Source organism: Microcaecilia unicolor, chromosome 2, assembly GCF_901765095.1.
Source record: "Microcaecilia unicolor chromosome 2, aMicUni1.1, whole genome shotgun sequence".
NCBI lineage: Eukaryota > Metazoa > Chordata > Amphibia > Gymnophiona > Siphonopidae > Microcaecilia > Microcaecilia unicolor.
Window position 1 is genome coordinate 514,365,657 of NC_044032.1, and position 14,979 is coordinate 514,380,635.

Here is a 14,979-nt window from a genome sequence, read left to right on the forward strand (position 1 = left end):
ACTGATTTCCCACTTATGCAAGTCAGGTTTCTTTGTTCTCCGACAACTCCAAATGGTCAGAAGTTATTTCAATCGTGATGGTCCAAGCCACCTCTTGGCTTGAGCAAAGACCATAAGCCACATGACCCAGACAGTAAGCCCCCCCCCCGAACCGAAGAGACTTGTATCCATGGTGACTAAAACCCACTGAGAGGGATCTAGACAAATCCCTTTCAACAGATGAGCCACACTGTACCACCAGTCCAGACTGTGCATCACCTTTGGTGTGAGACGAAGAGGACGGTGGGAGCTACCGCATCGAGAGGGCCCACTGCAGAGGACAAATGTTGACCCTCGTCCAAGGGCCATCTAGAGTCACCGCCATAGAGACCAGAAGCTGCAAGTATTCCCAAACTGGGCATCTGAAGTTTGCACAACTGCCATTTTTGCTCCTCCGGAAGCAACACCATCCCCTAGAATGTGTTGAACTGGATCCTAAAGTACTACAGCACCTGAGAGGGCACCAAGTGATTCAAGTCGATTCATGACCCAGCCCAAGGACCCCAGAAGAGGAAACACCTGAGCTGTGGCTTGAATAGACTCAGTCTCAGAGTCTGCCCAAATCAGCCAGTGGTCCAGGTATAGGTGATCCTGTGGCATCTCTGGTGTGCAGCCACCACCACCACCAGAATAACCCTGGAAAATGTGTGTGGTGCCGTAGCCAGGCCAAAAGGCAAAGCTTGGAAATGAAAATGCTGATCCTGCACACAGAAGCCCAAATACCTCCTGTGGAAAACCACAATGAGAATATGAAGATAATTTCCCTTGATTTTAGGGAAGCCTAAGAATTCCCAAAAGTCCAGTGAAATTAAGAACCTCCCGGTCAAATTGATGCAATGAGAATGTAGAGTATCCATGCAAAAGAACTAAACCCACAGGCAAACATTCTCCCCTTTGAGGTCCAGAATGGGCCAAAAGGAGCCCCCTTTCTTTGGTCAAAAAACTATTTCTTACCTGATAAATTTTCTTTCCTTTAGTCGCAGCAGATGAATCCAGAGACTTATGGGTTGTGACCATCTACCAGCAGGTGGACATAGAGAACGCTGCGCTCTCTTATAGGATGTAATACGCCTTAGTCAATCAGTATTTTTCATAACAAAGCAGAATTATAACATTTCTCCTCTCTCACAGGGAAAAGTGATAAAACAAGAACTGCAAACATGTAAACTGATTACAACAGTCCACCTCAAATATAAAAATGCAGCAACAAGAACTAACAGATAAGAACCACCAGAAAACCAGGGTCGGCCTCCGGATTACCTGCTGCAATAAAAGGAAAGAAAATCATCAGGTAAGAAATAACTTTTGTTCCTTGGCGTCAGCAGCAGATGAATCCAGAGACTTATAGGATGTATCAAAGCAGTCCTAAAGCAGGGTGGGAACTGAAGCTCCCACAGATAGCACAGATACTTCAAAAGCATCCGACCAAGCAGAGACATCCAAATGGTAGTATCTAGAGAAGGTATGCAAGCAAGATTATGTCACGTATTTCCTCCAGGGAGAACAGACGGCCTTCCACTCAGGAAATCGCAACAGATCAGGTAGAAGGTGCTCAGAATCCACCTGGAAGTAGTTTATCCACTAGTAAATACAAAGACACCATAGCCTCATTGACCCAAAAAGACAGCATGGCTTTGGAAGCCACATTACCTTTGAGGTTCCGAGCAAAGCACAAAAAAATGATCTGTCCAGTGGAACTTGTTGGTCACTTCCAAATAGTGTAGGAGTACATGGCGAACATCAAACAGAACGGGAAGAACCAAAGGTTGATTGAGATAAGGAACCTTAGGAAGAAAAGATGGGACTGTGTGCAAGCCACACCTTCAAGAGAAATCTGGAGGATCTCTACAGGATGAAGTCTGGAGTTCTGAAACCATACTTGGACTGATACCAGGATCTCTGATTAAAATTAAGCTGCCCGGCACCTGGTATCTTTAAAACAAGGGTGAGCCTGACCCAACCGGAAAGAACGTTTAGACATATCCTCAGGAAGCAGCAGACTCAGCCATCCAGATCTTTCACCAACTTCACCAAGTCCTCACCAAAACAACATCTTGCCCTTAAAAGGGAGCTTAACCAGCAGCCATTTGAAGCTGCATCTGCCACCCAGTGGCACAACCACAGCAAACGACAGGCTATGGCTGCCAAACACATCTGATTGGTTGACACCTGAATCAAGCCATACAGGAATCTGCCAAATATGCCAGCTCCGTTTCCACATCTGGCAATTCAGGAGAAGGTTGACGGTCAGACTTCTGTAAGAAATCTGAAACCTGGTGCACCCAGATAAGGCACGCTCTAGCGGCATAGGAGCTGTAGATAACCACATGCAGAGAAAGAACTTCTGAATTGTCAGAGAAAGGCTGTGCTGAATCCACCAGCTGAGGCTGAGATTGGCTTGGAGGGTCCAAAAGAGATGGAGACCAACAGCTGAGAAGGAACCCTTAAATGCTCTGATATGGATCTGGCCCGTGGAAGCGTGTCCAAGATAGAGGCCAAAAACACTATAACGCCTCTATCGCTCCATGGTGCGTCCACACCTTGAGTACTGGGTTCAGTTCTGGTCACTATATCTAAAAAAAAAAAAAAAAAAAAAAAAGATATAGTAGAATTAGAAAAGGTTCAAAGAAGAGCAACTAAAATGATAAAGGGGATGGAACTCCTCTCGTATAAGGCTAAAGAGGTTAGGGCTCTTCAGCTTGGAAAAGAGATGGATGAGGAGAAAAGAGATGGATGAGGGGAAAAGAGATGGATGAGGTCAACAAAACCCTGAGTGGTATAGAACAAGTAGAAGTAAATCAAATTTTTTACTTGTTCCAAAAGTAGAAAGACTAAGGGACACTCAAAGAAGTTACATGAAAATACTTTTAAAACAAATAGGAGGAAATATTTTTTCACTCAACAATAGTTAAGCTCTGGAACTCTTTGCCAGAGAAGGTGGTAACAGCAGTTAGCATATCAGGGTTTAAAGAAAGGTTTGGACAAATTCCTGGAGGAAAAGTCCATAGTCTGCTATTGAGGCAGAAGTGGGAAGCAACTGCTTGTCCTGGGATTTGTAGTATGGAGTGTTGCCACATTTTGGGTTTCTGCCAGGTACTTGTGACCTGGCTTGACCAGTGTTTGGAAACCAGGATACTGGGCTAGATGGACCATTGGTCTGACCCAGTATGGCTAATCTTATGCTCTTCCGCTAGTCTCCGAGTCATGGATAGTCAGTTCCCCTAGGAGGAGGCAGAATGGCCCAGCCCAGACAGCACAACACCCCACACAGCAGAGGATGATAACCTTTAGTGAAAGGCTAAGCTGCATGCCTTAGCTAACGACTGAGGAAGAACTTGGACATAAGAAGTGGGTTCCCCTAGATGGATGTGGCCATATGGAGCAGCCACAAACCAACACGGATAGAGTTGGATAGCACAGGAACCATGAACAGCTATGCTCGGTTGACGATGAAGAAGGGGAGCGATATAACCAAGCAGGAGCAAAGTCCTGCCAGCACTGAAAGACACAGAAGTGGCTACATGGCTACTTACTGGACTAACTGCTGAGCTAGACACCTCACACCACGATGCAGGCTTGCTACAGGCTTTGATAGGCAGCCCCGTTACCCACACTGAAGCACAGCACCCCACTCAATGAGGAAAGTGTAACACCACTCAACTCTTTGCAGGCAAAGCAACTACATCAGACCTCACGAAGGGGCAGAGTGTAGCCATCAGCAACAGTGCTGCACTGCAGCTGTATGGAAGGAGAAAGATGCTAGCAACCAGTGATAAAGTGATGGTCAAAGGGAGACGAAGCTGCTCTAAGGCAGAGCCATGTCCCAGAGACCTAGAGAAAGCTGAACAGATAGAGCAGACCTTTACTAGACCATACCAGCAATTACGGAGCTGGGAGCCATAAGCAAAAAAAAGTGGAGCTGGACTTCAGAAGACAAGACAGAGCTAGACCCTACCCATTCAGACGGAGCCAAGCCCCTCACAAAAATAGGGAGCAGGGTTCTACAGGCAAGGATGGAGCCAGGCTCCACATGATAAGATGAAGCTAGACCACGCATGCCAAAAAGAAGCTGGGCTCTATATTCAAAACAGCCATGGCCTAATAAAGTAACACACTTTTCCCACAAGCACAGAGAGCCAGTCTGCACACGAACCGATGGAACTAGACTATACTAGCAGTTATGGAGCTGGGAGCCACAAGGAATAAAGACAGAGTTGGACTTCAAATGCCAAGACAAAGTTGGACGCTACCCATTCAGATGGAGCCGAGCCCCTCATAGAAATAGGCTCCACATGACAAGATGAAGCTAGACCATGCACGCCAAAAAGGAGCTGGGCTGTATATTCAAGAGAGCCATGGCCTAATACAGTAATGCACTTTTCTTGCCAAAAGGAAAGCAGTGCTTCACATGCAAAAAAACAGAAGCACCCAATCAGAAAGATGGAAGCTCCCCTGATCCTATATAGTGGCAAGGACAGAAAACGTGGAACATCTGCAAAAGAGAACCAGCAATACTGCAGTGGTGTAGACAGAGGGGATCCCCATCTCACATAAGGCGATGAGCCACAGTGAACAGAAGTTGCCAAGACAATCTGTGAAAGGGAGAATGAACATACTCACAATGGGAGCTCACCAACCCATGATGGTGCCGAGTCAGCACCAGAAGCGAGAGCTGTCACCCACTCAAAATTAGGCCAAAGAGCCCGTGCTCCCCAAGTAGTTGACCCAGCCCACCCAAGGGGATAATGCATCAAGTCAGAGTCCCACTGCCACGCACACCGGGAAGCAACTGGGAAGGCCCGAAAGCCTAACCGTGCTGAAGACCAAAACAGCAACCAGTTGAAGATGGCAACCCTCCGTGCGTTACCAACTGCCTTGGCCAAGCAGCAAATACCAAGAAGAAATGTGCCACCCCTACCTTACAGAGCTGTGTTCCGCACAAGCCCGCACTGCAGGCCAAAGCCCTGAAGAACAGACTGAAGCTACACGGGAAACTCGCACGGCAGAAAAACTGGTGCACCTCTGACTGGAACCAGCATAACACAGGAACGCCACCCTAAATCGAGATTAAAAAATGACGAGCAGAAAGCACCAAAAATCCCTTCTGCCTCTGGAGTACTTAAAAAAAAAAAAAAAAAAAGGGCATGTACATTTCTTAAGTGAACCGAAAAAATGCAGACAGAATGTTGTCCTCCTCAAACACCGAACAGGGACTGTAAGGAGGCTAGACACAGTACTTACTGGGTGAAAAAATAATAATATATGAAGCACTCCAAAAAGTCAGGTTTAACCCAGAAGCAGAGATGAAAATAGAACACAGCTTCTAATAAACACCTCAGAAACCGCTAACAGAGGGAGAGGGAAGGAAGTGGGGGAGGGAACCGATGTCACCCAACTCTAGCAATCTGCAAGATAAAGTTAAGGAGCTCAAATCCTCAAAGATAGGGTTACCATATGGCTCCAGAAAAAGGAGGACACATTGATCCAGTACGGGTTTTGCTTCCATTGAAAACAGTGGAAGTAAAACCCAGACTGGCTCAATCTGTCCTCCTTTTTCTGGAGCCATATGGTAACCCTACTGAAAGAGGAAACGCCCAGCTTAACTGCCCCCCCCCCCCCCAGCAGGAACCAGGGCAGGAGCTGGCTGAATGGCACCCAAGAATAGCTGCACAGTCCATCAACCATCCGCTTGGAGAGAGAAAATACTGAACATTTCAGGCTGCATGATACCCTTAGGAGGAGAATCACAAGAACTACTTTTTTTTCTCTGTCTCCATCCACCTGGATTGGTCTGGTATGAAGACAAAGGAGCAGAAGTGATTGACTTGTGACATGCATCTTTGAAAGAGGGGTAGAATCCTCACTCCATGTACTATCTGCAGAAGTGCACTTTAAGTTAAAAAAAAAAATAGCACAAAATACCTGGAAGCTATTTTTCACAAAAGCTCTTTTTTTTTTTTTTAAGTCACTTCACAAAAGTACACTTCATAGTACTAAACATTTGTGCAAAGCTGATTTTGCACAAAAAAAAATTACAGAATTGCCATTAAATGAATTGCTCTAGATCAAAATTATGCATAATAGCAAATTGCAGATGGCTTTGAAGTCATTTTTGAAAGAAAATAAAATATATCTCTAGAGGCCCTTCTTGTGTTGGCAGCTGCTTTTACAGGGCCTTTATGGGCCAACCTAGAAGCTCCAAGCATGTCTCAGTGGAGGTCTCTGCACCCTGGTGGACCAACAGCCTCCAATAATCCCCCCTCCTCCCCTTTCCAAGCCTGGGGTTAAGGTATAAGATGTCCTGTCCTGTCCTGTCCTCTCCCCTCCCCCTGAAGCCTCTCAATTCTCATCAAATAACTGACAATCCTGCCCTGTGACCCCAAATTACCCAGATGCTCCACAGGGTCAGCCCTCAGAGTTACTGACATAAGGAGAGGGTATCTCTTGTTTATGTTTTGACCCCATGTGAGGGCTGATGAGGACGGCAGAAGCCATTGGCCCACTAGGGCAGTGGAGCATCCCCTCACTCATCAAGAGAGGGGAAAGCACAAGGGAGACACCAATTGGGGCCAAGGAGCCCTTTAAATAGCAGCTGCTGAGCAAAGGGTTTCTTTTTACATATATGTTTATTTGGAGAACTTGCTATACTGCCTTTTCTAGCAAACAGATCAAAGTAGTTCACAATAAAATATAAATATATTATAAAAGTTCATGAAATGAAACTCCACAAAAAAAAAAAAAAAAAAAACACAGGACAGCCAGACTCATTGCAGGTGCATCCAAGATACTGGCTCAAGGCAGTCAGACATTGCATGTTGTTGTTACTGGAAATGTGCGAAGCTCCAGCTCTGAAAATGTGAAACATTTTTGTGGAGCCGTGAACTCATTTGAATTCCACTTTAGCTAAAAAGGATAACACACAAACATTGGAGAGGTAATGTGTAGCCTTTAATGAAAAAAATAATTATTTCCCAGGAGTAAGTGATGTACCAAAGCCCTACTTGGTGTGTACATGGCACTTTAAAGCTCTGCACACAAATGACAATACCATACTACTATATATTCCTAAGGTCTTCCTTACTTCAAGATTAACTTTTATATATTGCAATAAAGGCCCATCTCAGTTAACAGTCCGGGGCTGGCTGAAGGAAAGGAATAATGGCACCCTAAGCCAACTTGCTTTGGTGGCGTGGCGTGCCCCCCCCCCCCCACCATTTCAATGCGTCTGGCATCCTGTCCCCCCATAGGGTCAGCATCTCTCTCCCCCCTCCACCTCCCCACAGGTCCAGCACTGCTCCCTCACCTCTTATTCCCCCCACAGGCTGAAAAGGGAATGGGACTTGATATACCGCCTCTCTGTGGTTTTTACAACTACATATACTTATTTGTACCTGGGGCAGTGGAGGGTTAAGTGACTTGCCCAGAGTCACAAGGAGCTGCAGTGGGAATTGAACTCAGTTCCTCAGGATCAAAGTCCGCTGCACTAACCACTAGGCTGCTACTCCACTCTTCTGTCACCCAGCACAGCAGCATGACAGACTGCCTTCTGATGCAATTTCCTCTGCTGCAGCCTGCCCTGAGGAAACTGCATCAGAGGAGGCAGGCTGCAGCAGAGGAAAGACCCAGGGGGTAAGGGAGTAGTGCTAGACCCAAGGGGAGGAGGGGGGGGGGGAGAGAAGAGAAAAGGCTCAGGGCCCTGTTTACTAAGGCATGCTAGTGTTTTTAGCATGCAATAATGCTAGAGACACCCATACCCACATATTCCTATGGGTGTCTCTAGTTTTAGCGCACCTACAGGGCCCTTAATCTGTAGACCAGGTGAGGTCAGAGGCTGGGTATTTTGGCACCCTTGATCACCGATGCTCTGAGCCACAGCCTCATCTGGTCCAGTGGTTAAGCTGGCCCTATAACAGTCGCTGCATATCAAAGTGATAAAACCCATGCTTCTGATCACATGTCTTCCCAACCAAATCGCTTGCATATTTATTCAGGACAAACCAAACAGGAATAATTTACTAGATTTCTAATGGAATAGCAGGATTATGCACCTTAACACAATATTATTTGTAATTCTGTTACCCGGAAATGGCATCCGCCATTACGGCAAATGTAAGCCACATTGAGCCTGCAAATTGGTGGGAAAATGTGGGATACAAATGCTACAAATAAATAAATTACATCTTCCTGACCCAGACCTTTAAATGTAGTTGCTATGTTTAAGCCTAGTGTAAGAAAAACAGAGGCAGGTGGCATCAATGCTATAGCTAACCAATTTATTATAGCATGTGCTTTTCAGCACCAGGGTCCAGATCATAAGATGCATGCAAAAATTCATGCATTTCAATTTAAATCACATTAAAATTAAGATTCTCAGGTATTTTTTCAACATGTGAATACAATGGGAATTTTCTAATGCTCCATTTCTTTAACTAAAAATGAAAACAGTTGTTTCTAAGCACTTTTTGTTTATTGCCCATATTCTCAGAAAACCTCTCACTTTGCTGGAGCCAAGGGACACTGACATGCAAACTGTGTCATATCCCAATGTTGAAAAACCACCAGAGCCATTTTCAATCCACATTCATGCTACAAGCTGATCACAGATCATCATACATTCCTTGTGAATACCATATATACACGTTTCTGCATTTTTATTTCGTTCTATCAGTTTTCTAGTCTTACTTCAGATATATTAAATCCACTTTAAAATTATTTTCTAAGCTTTTTTGGTTTCAAGGTACAAAAAGAAAATATGACATCACAACAATGGCTGGACCATGCAGGTCTTTTTCTGCCGTCATCTACTATGTTACATATGCATACATGCTGTATCTATTCAAATGAAGGAACACACTAAGCAACTTATAGAACTCTGTAAATCTAAGTGGAGTGGCCTAGTGCTTAGAGCACAGGTCTTGCAATCCAGAGGTGGCCAGTTCAAATCCCACTGAAGTCAGTCTCCCAGAACGGTTCGTGGATTCATGGTGGTGAAGACACCCCACAGACCCGTGCCCCGCCCTCGCTACAAACGTCATGACGTCGAGGGCAGGAAAAAAAATCACCTAAACAAACGGTTGACCCCCCCCCCGCAACAACCCCCTCCTGAGACACCCACCTTTGCGTTGCTTTGCCGGCGGGGGACCCGAAACCCCGCCAGCACAAGCCCTGTCTGCTCACTACGGCGTCATCTTCGGCGTTCCTAGCCTGTGGAGGCAGGGCTTCTGTGCGTCTGACGTCCTGCACGTGCATGACGTCAGACGCACAGAACTCCGCCCTGCACAGCTACCAACGCCGACGATGACGCCATACTCAGCACACAGGACTTGTGGTGGCGGGGTTCCGGGTCCCCCGCCGCCAAACCAACGCGAAGGTGGGTGCGATGGGCACGGTGGGTCGGATGGCTGCGGCCGGATGCATCGCCGTGGGTGGGATGGTGCCGGGAGGGGGGCATCGCACCTCACAGGCAACTGCTCAATGAGGAAAACCTTGCTAGCGCCCGTTTCATTTGGGTCAGAAACGGGCCTTTTTTACTAGTAAATAAATAAAAATAAGTGCTTTGAAAATAGGCCTCCAAGTCTGCTGAAAGGTTGGTCAGATAAACCGACCTACACGGCATCTATGACTGCATAATTATTACTACTACATTTATGAGACGCCCAGAGGCCGTTGACATAAGAAGTATATTGCAATAAAAATACAAAAAAGTTTCCAAATCAAATTAACGCTCTCTCTCAACTTGTATAATAAATGTAAATCGCTTTGACTGTAGCACAGGAAAGTATATCACAGAAAAAAACGGTAAATGAAATCCCATTACCCTTACCCTGTTTTTGGTGGACTACCAGTGACACACGTTACTGTCTGCTGCTCTCTAGGAATATCGCGCATACCACACAAGAGATTTTCCCTCACCTTCAGCGGGTTATTCTGCATGTTACATACTCACTACAAAACCGAAATGTTAACAGCGAAGTCTGTGCCCCATTGTCCTCCACCTGGTAAATTATAATTAAGCCTCAAAACTCACCCATTCCAATTTTTAAACAGTTTTTGAATACTACAAGTAGACACCCCGGAATGAATTGGCGGGGTGGGGGGGGGGGGGGGGGATGAGAAAAAAGCGTAAAAATAGAGCTAATCCTTCCACCTCAAAATAAAAATGATCCAGAATAATATAGCCTCTTGGCAACAATTGCCAAGAAGCGGAGTAAAGGGCAGGGCCGCATCGCTCACCGGAAAGTTTAAAGAAACCCGGTAAACTATCAGGAGAGATCATGTGACTGCCCAAGTTCTGCGGTCAATCTCCGGGCAGAGGAGAAGTGGGTGTGCGCGCTCCCTCCCATCTCCAACCAGAGAGAAGGCAACCGTTACCAAGGTAACCACAGCCCCGATTCGCCGGACTTCCAGGAAAACTTCAACTCCCAACCGTCAATGCACGAGCCGCTTCCCGGAGCCACGCAAAAACAGGGCTCCCTCTATCACATAGCACACAACTTCCACTCTTTATAAAGCCTCCTACCTTACACCTTATTCCCCTCGACAAACACACAATATCACAAAGAACCATTAAAAAAAAAAAACGTTCTCATCGTTTACATTGTTTCCAAAGAATTCCACCGCTCCACTCCCCCACACTAATAGGAGTTATTGAACGACAAGCAGGTAAAGCAAACGGAAAGGAAACAAAAGACCCCCTATCTTTAACTTACCAGCAACCTAAATGTATTTTCGTTGTTTGTTTTCTTTTTGCTTTTCAGGAGTCGCTCATCCCACCCATTCTTTCTTGAACGAATGTCTTACATCACATCCCGTAACAACCGCAAAGCAAGACACACAGCTGAAAGCTATCTTACCTACACAGTGGATGAGCCTGTGCCGCCAGGAGTCTAGTTCCCGCCGGAATCCTTTCCTCTCGGCTGTGCATCTAGGGCTCCGGCATTGGGCAGCCATTCTGTCTGTTCCCTTTTCGATCTGCGTCTGACGTCACTGGCCTTCATTTACATAGAGCAGCAGAAGCACGCTGGTGATTGATACGTGTCAGCAACGTGACGTCATGGGGCGGGCTACCGTAGGTCTGTAAGTACTGGGGGGGAGGGTACAACTTGGTGGGTTAGAGAATGGAGGTAGGTAGAAATAATTGTTGCCAAGTAACGTTGAGGGTGGTGCAGTGCTATTTCTTTCTTTCTTTTCTTCTGTGGGCTAATGTATAGTTTCTTCCCAACAGATTATTCTGTTTCACCTTCCTCTTGTTTTCTTTCACTAGGGTCGCTTCTTTTCGGCTTTACGAATGTTATGTGCTTTTTAGCTTTATGTATGGCTTGTTTTTGGCTTTATTTGTTTCCCATTCATATGCTCAATATCCTTTAACCCTCTTGGCTTTCGTTGATGTTTTCAGTAGTCAAGGATAGGTTGGTGCTTGTTTTTCCTCTCTGTTCAGCGCTTAACGTTTTCGGTTATGGAAGAAGAAGGTCACGGCGGAAGGAAGGTTTTACTGTACGAGAAGTACCCTTGGAACTGGAAAAAACACGGAGTACAAAAATAAGTGTTCTTTTTCGAGGACTAATTTGAACTACTTTTTGAAGTTTAATAATGGGTGTGGGAACACTAGCTGTAACAAATGGAAGGATGTGTCTGGTCGTAACATACATGCCAAATACTACTACTACTTAACATTTCTAGAGCGCTACTAGGGTTATGCAGCGCTGTACAGTATAACAAAGAAGGACAGTCCCTGCTCAAAGGAGTTTACAATCTAAAGGACGAAATGGGGCAGTCTAGATTTCCTGAAGAGAAGTATAGTGGTTAGGTGCCGAAGGCGACATTAAAGAGGTGGGCTTTGAGTAAGGATTTGAAGATGGGCAAGGAGGGGGCCTGGCGTATGGGCTCAGGGAGTTTATTCCAAGCATGGGGTGAACTAAATAAACTAAAATAGTATGATTTTCAAAATAAGTGACTACATTCAGAAGGTGTAGGATAGCTTGAAGCTTATTAGAAATAGAAGGCAGTAAAAAAAATATGATTTGGAAAAATCTGAGGAAAAAGATGGGCACGTTAAGACATCTATAGAGAGAAGATCGTGCAGGTGGAGCCTTAAGCCATGTATACTATGCATGATTGAAGCACTTGGGAAATTGACAGTTGTGTAAAACTAATGGTTACAGAAGGTAGGTGGGGTATGTAACCAGAAACATGAGTCAACCCTCTGTACATGAGCACTTGTCAAACATTTTGTGGCCGAGACCCCTGGAGGTGTATGGGCTAATGATGCCTCTGTGGAGGTCATAAGCCACAGTTGGGAAAGCGGTGCTTTAGATTTTTGTACCATATAGCCTGTTTTCCATCACGCTGACATAAGCTAGGCAACAGCCATCAATTCCAGGGCTGGTGCAAAGGTTTTTTGTGCTGTTCTGCAACTTGTAAATCAGACCCTTATTGCACATCCTGCTTATCCTTGTGCTTATCTGTGTATGTGATGTAGATGCACTGGAAATAAGATGCCAACACCAGGATGGACTCCTACTACAGGAGGAGGAAAGAAAAAAAAGCATAGGAGCTGAGCAAAGAGGTGGCAGAAGTGTAGCATAGTTAGTGTTAGTGTAGCTATAGAAATGCTAAATAGTAGTAGTATCGCCACTCCCTGGCAGCTGTTAATGGTGAGGCACAGGATTTACCACCTTTTTCAGAGCAAGGCTACCAGGCTGTGTTCCCAGCAGTGGTGGCAGAGCCTGAGAGACCGCAGATGGTCTGCCTTTTGATGCCCTTTCAAGGCCTCTTAAAGCATAATGTCCTTAAAGGTTTAATATTCAAGAAGTATAACCTCTGCACACCTCTGATGCCTTTCTTCTCTGAACTTTTCTTTATTGAATAAATGCAGCTGATTTACTCACAGTTTGTAGATTATCAGAACTTACTGCCCAAAGGCAAAAGACTTAGTAATTCTGAAAGCTGAATTGGACGGTGGACGTGGAAATTTGAAGAAAGGAAGCTTTATGGCAGAGGTAGGAGAGCTGTCAGGCAGATGAAAGCAGTTCAGAAATGGTATGCTGATTATACAATATTGTGAGCGAGCAGTGGTAAAAAGACAAGTTCACTGCAGGGGAATAGGAACATGTGCGTCTGAGACAAGATGCAGCATATCTGAGCTGCTGGGGACAGAGAGGCCAAGAAGAATGCTCATAATCCCAGGAGGGGAGAGATAGAAGGATCAGTAGGAACAACTTGAGACCAGGTAGCAGAGGTGGTCATAGAGGGCAGTCATTGATTAGAAAGACAGGGCATAATCTTGCTGACCAATTTATTTATTTATTTATAGCATTTATATCCCACAATATTGGCCACCCTCCAATCTTCTGGTACCATGCTTGATTGTAAGGATAAATTACATATTACATTTTTTAAAAATTTAAACAGGAAGCTTTATTGAACGAATTCACAAACATACAGCTTCAAGAGATTACATTCAGTTTCTCTGACTCATCAGCTCTGAGTACCATTTCTGGCACCGGTATCTCTCCCAAATCTTCCTTGGTGAAGACCGAAGCAAAGAATTCATTTAATCTCTCTGCTATGTTTTGTCTTCACTGAGTGCCCCTTTTACCCTTCGGTCATCTGAGGGACGTAGCCAGACATCCAATTTTGGGTGGGCCTGGGCTCAGGATGGGTGAGCAGAAGAACCCTGTCCCATCCCACAGGTGATTTGGTCTCTCCTTCACTTGCCTGCATGCCATATGGTCTCTCAAACATCCTCCCTCTCCTGCATACCTTTTAAACAGCAGATTTTCACTGGCAGCAACTAATACACACTGCTCATGTTGGCCCCACTTCCTTCCCACTGATGCAACTTCCTGTTTCCGCATAGGCAGGAATACATCAGAGGGAAGACTGTGGGGCCAGTGCGAGCAGTATGTATTAGTCACTGTTTGCTGCAGGCAAAGATCTGCTGTTTACAAGGTATGCAGGAGGGACAGTTATTAGTTTTCAGCTGGTGGGGCTTGGGAATCCTTGCCAACCACATCATAAGTGTGCTGCTACTGGGTGGGCCTGAGCCCAAAGTGGGTGGGCCTAGGCCACGCCACTGGATCATCTAGCGGTCCAACTGATTCTTTAGCCACTTCTTGCTTTTAATATACCTAAAAAAAGTTTTTACTATGTGTTTTTACCTACAGTGCAATCTTTTTTTTTTTTTCAAAGTCCCTCTTTGCCTTCCTTATCAGTGCTTTGCATTTGACTTGCCATTCCTTATACTAATACTACTTAACATTTCTAGAGTGCTACTAGGGTTACGCAGCGCTGTACAGTTTAGCTGTTTCTTATTATTTTCAGTTGGATCCTTCTTCCAATTTCTGAAGGATTTTCTTGCAGTTCTAATAGCTTCCTTCACCTCACTTTTTAAACATGCCGGATGTGTCTTAGCTTTCCTTCCTCCTTTATTTTGTACATGGAATATAACTGAACCGGGCTTCCAGGTTGGTATTTTTGAGCAGCATCCACACCTGATGTAAAATTTTGATGTTCACAGCTGCTCCTCTTTTTTTTTTTTTTTTCACCGTTCTTCTCATTTTAGCATAGTCTCCTTTTTGAAAGTTAAATGCTAACATATTGGATTTCCTGTGTGTACTTACTCCAAAGCCAATATTTATTTATTTATTGCATTTGTATCCCACATTTCCCCACCTCTTTGCAGACTCAATTATGATCACTGTTATCAAGCGGCCCCTGCACCATTACCTCCTGCACCAGATCATGTTCTTCACTAAGGACTAGGTCTAGAATTTTTGCTCCTCTTGTTGGCTCCTGTACAAGCTGCTCCATAAAGCAGTCCTTGATTTTCCCTCCCTAGCATGCCCTGATGTAACATTTACCCAGTCAATATCGGAGCAATTGAAATCGCACATCATTATGTTCCCCAGTTTTTTAGCCTCCCTAATTTTTGATAACATT

At 45.1% G+C, this 14,979-nt stretch overlaps 1 protein-coding gene across 1 annotated transcript in view; it reads right to left on the reverse strand.

Moving 5' to 3' along the window:
• The window catches only part of LOC115462165 (ligand-dependent nuclear receptor corepressor-like protein), a 202,301-nt gene extending 191,312 nt beyond the window's left edge, over positions 1-10,989 (reverse strand). Inside the window, exon 1 of the mRNA XM_030192190.1 lies at positions 10,893-10,989. Within this exon, the coding sequence (XP_030048050.1) occupies positions 10,893-10,989 (97 nt within the window). The remainder of the gene's footprint in view (positions 1-10,892) is intronic.
• Positions 10,990-14,979: the final 3,990 nt, after the last annotated feature.